Source organism: Chaetura pelagica, unplaced genomic scaffold (assembly GCF_000747805.2).
Source record: "Chaetura pelagica isolate M959 unplaced genomic scaffold, ChaPel_1.0 scaffold275, whole genome shotgun sequence".
Taxonomy (NCBI): Eukaryota; Metazoa; Chordata; class Aves; order Apodiformes; family Apodidae; genus Chaetura; species Chaetura pelagica.
In genome coordinates this window covers 3,916,155-3,923,940 of record NW_009953486.1, presented here as the reverse complement: position 1 = coordinate 3,923,940, position 7,786 = coordinate 3,916,155, and the positions used below count along the sequence as shown (strand labels likewise).

Sequence of the window (7,786 nt, the reverse complement as noted above, 5' to 3'; positions counted from 1 at the left end):
TTCTTTTGGGGGTATCCCCAGAGCAGAGCTGCTGCATGCCAGCAGGGCTCCCAGTACTTTGCCTTACCTTGGTCCACTCTGCAGGAAACCCTTTCCTGTGAGAGCTCTCTGTCCAGAACTGCGTTCTGCTCTGGAAGATGCTTTCTTGTCGTCTCAACCACTCTTTAAACTCAGATAATCAAAGTAGCATTCTGAACATTTCAGTCCTGTTTTGAGAGCTTGGTGTAGGAGAAGAGACCATTAGTTGCAGCCTGCTGCTTTGTTAAACCTCAGGTATTTTGTCCTTGGATTAGATCTGACATGCTCTAATAGTCTTTCAGTGCAATACCCTGTTGCTCACATACCCTCTGCAGTGCAAAACCTGGTGACCAGAGTAGGTGCAGACAGGTTGCAGATACTAGCCTTTTGGATCAATGTTACTTGAAACTAGAGCATAAGTGAAGTGGGTACATAAGTGAGTGTGAACTACATGGCTTGTGCTTTTTGTCTTTTGCTGTTTAATCTGTGATCACTGGGCTGCTTGTCAATAAACATCTTGTATGTGGATCTTCCAATCATACTCAAATCTTCCAGCTCACCAGTGGATATTGAGCACTGCAGTCACATTACCCTTGCTATCACACTTCACTGTGTTCTACTGCAGTTTTTCTACCTGAAATTTTAGTAACCAGAAACTTCCCTGTGCAGTTACTTTGGAAAACAAGCCAAGCTCTTGACTTGATCTCTTATGTGCCTGAGGGGTACCTACAGGAAAGCTGCGGAGGGTATTTTACAGGGGCTTGCAGTGAGAGGGCAAGAGGTAATACTTTTAAACTGAAAGAAGAGAGATTTAGCCCCCGCGCCCCCTCCTCAAAACCCCGCCGTCCCCTGTACCTTCACCTTTGCCTCTCCCTCCCCACCTCGGTGTTACCTTTTTCCCACTGTTTCACAGAAAATGAATAGAAGGGATCTGTCCTTCTGCTGGTCGTGTCTGTCTCCACTTTATTAATAAAAAATACAGTTCTAATAACTTCATGTTCACACTGACATGAGGTTTATTGTCCACTGCGCTTTTCGATGTTTTGTTTCCCCAAAGAACAATATCTAAGTAATTCCATCGAGCAGAACTCTTCTATTCACTTCAGCGTGAGCACTATTCAATGCACTAGTGTAGGTGATTCCCATTGCTTGAATTTTCCATAATTTGCTCTGATGTCCATTGCCCTTTTTGTTGTTTGGTTGGTTTTTTTCCCAGACAATGCTGAAAGTTACCTGTGAGAGTGGGGAGCCAGCAAATTCTAGTATGAGTCCTCATTAGAGAAATTGAAAAAAAGCCATTTGTTCAGTGGTATTTTAGGTGGCTTTTCTAAATTTTTTAGCTAGTTAGACTGTGATGGACTGTTCAGCAGCTCAACTCTGCTGAGGTTTTTACACCACATGGTAGAACTTACCATTCCTTTGTAATGGGCACCAGTAAATACCTGCTGGCAGTCTCGTAATTCTAAATTGCTTAGCATTAATGTATTTTTTGTTGGGAAAAGCAATAATTTGTGCTGCTAATTTCATTTCAACTGATGAGTTGCTGTTGAATGTCTTTGTTCATTGTTGACTTTATTACACCTGTGTCTAACAAGCTACAGAATAGGAAATGTCAATAGTAATGTGTTGTGTACAAGTTTGATTTGGCATTGCATTTATTTCTTGTTATCATGGGGTTTTGCCAACATCAATATCTCTTCTTTAGATCCTTGTTGTTGGGTTTTTTTAAGTGTGACCTAGAAAAGTTAGGGATAGTTTAAACTTGCATTCAGACTACTGAGCAGTGCAACTACACTTTTATTCAACAGTGAGTACAATAAATGACACTTAGCACTTCCATAGAGGTTATTTACAGTCTTTGTTAACAATAATTTAAGCCATTTTCTCGGATGTAATCAGTTCAGATGTAACCGAAGCTGACAGTGATGGGAAGTTGTCACTATTGCAGTGGATTAAGTTAGTCAATGGCTTGTTTGGATCTTGGGGGACAGCAGAGAGTTCTGTGGTGACTTACCATAAGTGCATTATTTTAGCAAGAAATGTAAAGCTGGTAGTGTGAGCTGCTCATCTGTCATGTTTCTAAGGTGCTGATTCTGTCATTCCCTTTTCTTTTGGGGGTATCCCCAGAGCAGAGCTGCTGCATGCCAGCAGGGCTCCCAGTACTTTGCCTTACCTTGGTCCACTCTGCAGGAAACCCTTTCCTGTGAGAGCTCTCTGTCCAGAACTGCGTTCTGCTCTGGAAGATGCTTTCTTGTCGTCTCAACCACTCTTTAAACTCAGATAATCAAAGTAGCATTCTGAACATTTCAGTCCTGTTTTGAGAGCTTGGTGTAGGAGAAGAGACCATTAGTTGCAGCCTGCTGCTTTGTTAAACCTCAGGTATTTTGTCCTTGGATTAGATCTGACATGCTCTAATAGTCTTTCAGTGCAATACCCTGTTGCTCACATACCCTCTGCAGTGCAAAACCTGGTGACCAGAGTAGGTGCAGACAGGTTGCAGATACTAGCCTTTTGGATCAATGTTACTTGAAACTAGAGCATAAGTGAAGTGGGTACATAAGTGAGTGTGAACTACATGGCTTGTGCTTTTTGTCTTTTGCTGTTTAATCTGTGATCACTGGGCTGCTTGTCAATAAACATCTTGTATGTGGATCTTCCAATCATACTCAAATCTTCCAGCTCACCAGTGGATATTGAGCACTGCAGTCACATTACCCTTGCTATCACACTTCACTGTGTTCTACTGCAGTTTTTCTACCTGAAATTTTAGTAACCAGAAACTTCCCTGTGCAGTTACTTTGGAAAACAAGCCAAGCTCTTGACTTGATCTCTTATGTTCTTTGTTTACCAAGCAACTGAAATATATATATTTTTAAAGTTTGTGCATCAACCAAAATGCTGATTTAAAAAGTACAATGTCAGAATGTATTTATTGAATAGCTGTGTTTTAAAAGCCAGTTTTTGTTCTTGGTAAACCATCATGCTTTAAGGATTAATCAGTATTTTCTCAACTGACCATACCCTATATCTGTCCTATGTCTTTTTTTTCCCATTTGATCTTTTGCTGTCTCTAACTGGATGGGGCTGATGGGACCCACAAATCACTTCAGGAGCTGGATGAGGTATTGGTTTTCACATTTTATTCTGCCACGGCACATCAGGTGTACGTCGTCCATCTAAAATATTCCTTTCTTTATTCTCTGGTTTATTAAATGTCACTAGATAGGATGAGATGTCTCCATGCACAGTAGGAGAACAAGGTCTCGTAGACAAGCATTTTGTGATATAATGTTACATTTTTATTAGGTATATGTATAAGGTATCCCATGTACACATATGGGATAGTGTGACTTTGTACAATGAAGCTATTAACTATTTTTTTGTGCTGTGTGTAAATTGTACAAACTTTATTGGCCAGGAAATAAGCTCAGGGATGAAAAACAGGCTTTCAGGAAAGAATTGCCCAGGAAGGAAGAGGGACTGTTTTTTTAAAGGGTGGGGAACAGCAAAGCTTTCCAGACCTAATAAAGGAAAATCAGAAATCTGGGAGAAACTAGGAAGTGAAGTTTTTTTGTATAAAATCTTTCCCTGAGAGCAAATAATGAAGTAATTAGGTATGTTTCAAGTGGTATCCCTGATGATACCACCTCTTTCTATTTGCAGTAGAGGAAGCTTATTCTGTCTCTGAAATTACAAAGCCTGGATCAACTGGCAACTAGATCTGTGTTTGTCTTCCAGTTCCAACCATTCCCCTGCCTTCCTCTCAGAGGAGGAAAAAGACTGGAAGCATCTGTGGCCCCAGTGCTAAAGGTTGCTCTGTGGACCTGCCCACTGTTAGATGTGTATCGCACTGGGCCTTAAATTGGAGGATTGTAGGCATGCTTGTAGAAAGGAACCTCTAGAGATGATCTAGTTCAAGCTCCTGCTTAAAACAGGGCTGTTGGTCATCTACTTAAAATGATCCATGCCTTTGTTTAACCAAGTCTTGAAAACCTCCAAGAGCAAAGGTACCATAGTTTCTCTGGACAAGCTCATTGAACAATGTACCACTGTGGAAACAGTTTTTTTTGTACCTGCACTATAGGACTAAGCTGTTCTTCAGCTGCCTGAGTAGGTGAAGTAGTAGGTGAGCATCTGGCTAAATACCATATTGGTTGAAAACAGTCATGGGCCACTATTCCTATTACTTGGAGATACATGTTTTTATTTGGAGATTTCCTGAGCTGGATTTTCAGACTTGCCTGGTCCAGTATAAACCCTGCTACAGTGTTGATTACAGATCCCTTGGCTCTGGATCATTGTCTAATTCAGAATTTACCAACATGAGAATCACTTGAATTCTCACTGTGATTCTTTATTTTCGCTTTGGAAATCTGCAAAGAATTTACTCTTAACTTTAGTCTTTCAGACCCTGTAGGAAGTGGCAGGATTTAGGTCATTAGCATCTAGGGACAAACCAGGTGATATGGAGCTTGATCATACCTGCGTCATGAGCAAACACATTTTTAAGGTCAATTTTTATGAGGAGACAGACACATGCTTTTGTCCTAATGCATGAGGATTTGTATCTAACATGAATGAAATTAATTTGCTGTCTTTTCCTATCTTCTGTAGCTTGCAGATGATCGGATGGCACTGGTGTCAGGGATAAGTTTAGACCCTGAAGCAGCCATTGGAGTAACAAAACGCTTACCTCCTAAGTGGGTTGATGGAGCAGATGAAGTAAGTTGTATGGCAAATCCAACACAGGCTTTGATTTTTCTTGTAGGGATTTATTAGAGTTGTCAGTCACATGGTCAATTCTATAAGACTGGGTTTGCGTTACCAGTGGGAACCCTACAATAATGGAGATTAGCAGATTACTATTTGAGAACTGAAGTGTTTGAGAATTAAATTCCTATGTTAGGAGAATTTTTCCTCCTATGCAGTACTGATGTCTTACAAGTTATAGAAGTGTGTGGACAAATGCAAGGCAATTTTCTGGAGCATCCAGTTAAAACTTTTCCAGTATTGAGTGTGAAGCTGTCTGTGACTCCAAAAAATGCCTTTAAAATATACTCTCAGAACACATGTTGGTTCATGAGTTTGTGTGTATAGAACCCTCTGTGCAGAAAGGTGAGCAGTCTCTTTTTTACTACACTGATAATCATCTTTGGAGACTTATTTGTAATGACTTGTTTGAAAGCATGTCCTTTGAACTCCTGCTGCTGAGTTCAGCCTATCCAGTGTTTGATAGAGTTAAAGGTGTGACCTGAATTTTCATTCATATTTTTGGAAGTTGGCTCAACCTGCTTACTATGATATTATGTAATGATTAAAACATTGTTCCAACTTAATGAAGCATATTTGAAAACAGCAGCCTTGCCTAAGATTGACAAGAGTAGGTTTGAAAAGCAGCAAACTCCAGGTATATGAGTGTATTCAGTTACTTCTTAGCTTTTTGTGGGATCTTTTATTTGCTTTTTGTTACACAGATTTCTTTCCATTTTTTTTGTCTAGCATTTTTCAGAACCTTTTTGTCTGAAACAGTCACTTCCTTTTTTTAATGGGGCTTTCTGTTTTAGATTCAGTATGATATTGTCAGGGTTAAACAGAAGATGAAAGAATTAGCCAGTCTTCATGACAAACATCTGAACAGACCAACGCTGGATGACAGCAGCGAAGAAGAAAGGGCAATAGAAATAACAACCCAAGAGATCACACAGGTACCAGACTGCTTTCAATTCTAAACCTAAGAGTCTGACATACCTGTGATGTGTCAGGATGAGGCAGTGGTTTCCTCTGAGTGAAGCAGTTCTTTTGTAATTGGTATTAGAGTGAGCCACAAGCTCACTCGCTGTCGCACTGAAATGCTGAAAAAAATCACTTAACCTCTCTGTTCTTTTACTTACCTGTTTGTTTTTCTACTCAGAATAGAATTGAGACTTTTAATGAAGCTAAATTTACAGACATCTCAAATACAAAAAAATATATATTCTAAGGTTTCTGATACAAGCAGTTATAAATTAAGAAAATGTGTTTGATCAGAGTAGTTGTGTTATTCTGCTACCCTCTTAGATTTAAGTTGTTTGTTCATATGTTTCCATACCTTTTTAAATGTTGCACTGATCAATAAGAAATTGATTTTAAAAATCAAAAGACCAGTCTTTCATTTGGAACTTTTGCAATGTGGTATTTCAAGCATGTGTTGCTGTGTGTATTTTACTGATGGAATTGTTTTCTCAGTTATTTCACAGATGCCAGAGAGCAGTCCAGGTCTTGCAGAGCAGGTCACGTAGTTGTACAGAACAAGAAGCACGTGTTCTCAGGAATGTAGTGTCTTCCCTAGCACAGTCCCTTCAGGACCTATCCACCAACTTCAGGCATGCACAGTCTGACTATCTCAAACGTAAGCATAAGATACAGTCCTAATGGGCACATGTGGAAACCACTGATTAAGATGTGCTAATTTTTTGCTTGGGAAAACTGAAGTACAGAAAGATTAACTGGTGCACACAAGAACACCAGGAGTATATTAGAGTGAAGCGTAAACTTTGGGAGCTTCTGCTCCCCAGCCCATCTTCAACCTGGTTTACTCTCTGCTTCTTATTGCTAAAGGAGAAGTTTCATGGTTAAATATATCAATGAAACCAGTGTTATTTCACCCATCCATATGCATCATTGCTTCTCAAACTGGTCTGCAAAGCTGTTTCTGTTACACTGGTGAAGCAGCTGTTGGTCTTCAGACATAATACCTGCTTGTTGATTGCTAGTCTGTGATAAAACTTGAACAGCTAATCTGTGAGAAATCAAAGTTCTGTGTTCATAACAGATCAGAAGTGCAATATCCTGATTAAAACTCCAAAAATTGGTGCAATTCTATTTTCAGCTAAGTAAGATTAAAATAATTTTGGAAGAAACCCACACAAATTTGATCTTCAATTTTAATACTGATGTAGTATTTCTTCCTCCTGTGGTATAAATGACACAGGTGGGACTTCAGATCACAGTTCAGACAAGGGATGTTCATAAGAAAGGGATGTTTTTTGCCTACAGTGATTACATTTTAAGGCTCTTAACTTGCCCAACTTTTTTAATTTGATGGAACTCAGTGACTTAAAATCACTGATTTAACTGGAGTCTTGCAAGTCTGGTTGTATTTGTTACACCCTGCTAAATAGTAAGCCTGTGTGACAGTTACATTTTAGGTACTTCTATTGATGTAATTATTAGCCAGATTTTCTTTCTGTTCTATCTGGTGCTTCAGCCCTTGCTCTTACTCTGACTTTAGTGTGTGTAAATATGTTCAAATATAGTTTGCCTTTTGCAGGCATGAAGAATAGAGAAGAAAGATCCAAACACTTCTTTGACACCTCAGTGCCGCTGATGGATGATGGGGAGGATGATACACTTTATGACAGGGTACATTAAGATACTATTGAATCAATTCAATATGAATAAAAAATTTACTGTACCTTTAATTTTAGTAAGAAAAATCAAGTTGGTATGCCATAAGCATGAAAACATTCCTTAGGACAGATGTTATTTTTCAAAGTGTTTGTGTTCAGGCTGGATGAAAGATGTAAATTTTCTCTGTTAAAACCATAGATAACTAAGTAATTTTAGTAGCCCTAAAACTGTGTTTAAAATACAAAAAAAAGACTGCTACCAAATATTGTGATTATTTCTTGTGTTTTCACACTGTTACCTCAAAATCTTACTCTTATATTTCAACAGGGCTTTACAGATGACCAGTTAGCACTGGTGGAGCAAAACACGTTAATGGTGG

General features: G+C 39.1%; 1 protein-coding gene across 1 annotated transcript in view; it reads left to right on the top strand.

Annotated features, from left to right (window-relative positions):
- The first annotated feature begins 3,131 nt into the window (after positions 1–3,131).
- Positions 3,132–7,786, top strand: part of STX16 (syntaxin 16) — an 8,357-nt gene continuing 3,702 nt past the window's right edge. The window contains exons 1-6 of the mRNA XM_009998633.1: positions 3,132–3,140; positions 4,633–4,740; positions 5,583–5,723; positions 6,244–6,406; positions 7,328–7,419; positions 7,735–7,784. Of these exons, the coding sequence (XP_009996935.1) occupies positions 4,648–4,740; positions 5,583–5,723; positions 6,244–6,406; positions 7,328–7,419; positions 7,735–7,784 (539 nt within the window). The 5' untranslated portion in view covers positions 3,132–3,140; positions 4,633–4,647. The remainder of the gene's footprint in view (positions 3,141–4,632; positions 4,741–5,582; positions 5,724–6,243; positions 6,407–7,327; positions 7,420–7,734; positions 7,785–7,786) is intronic.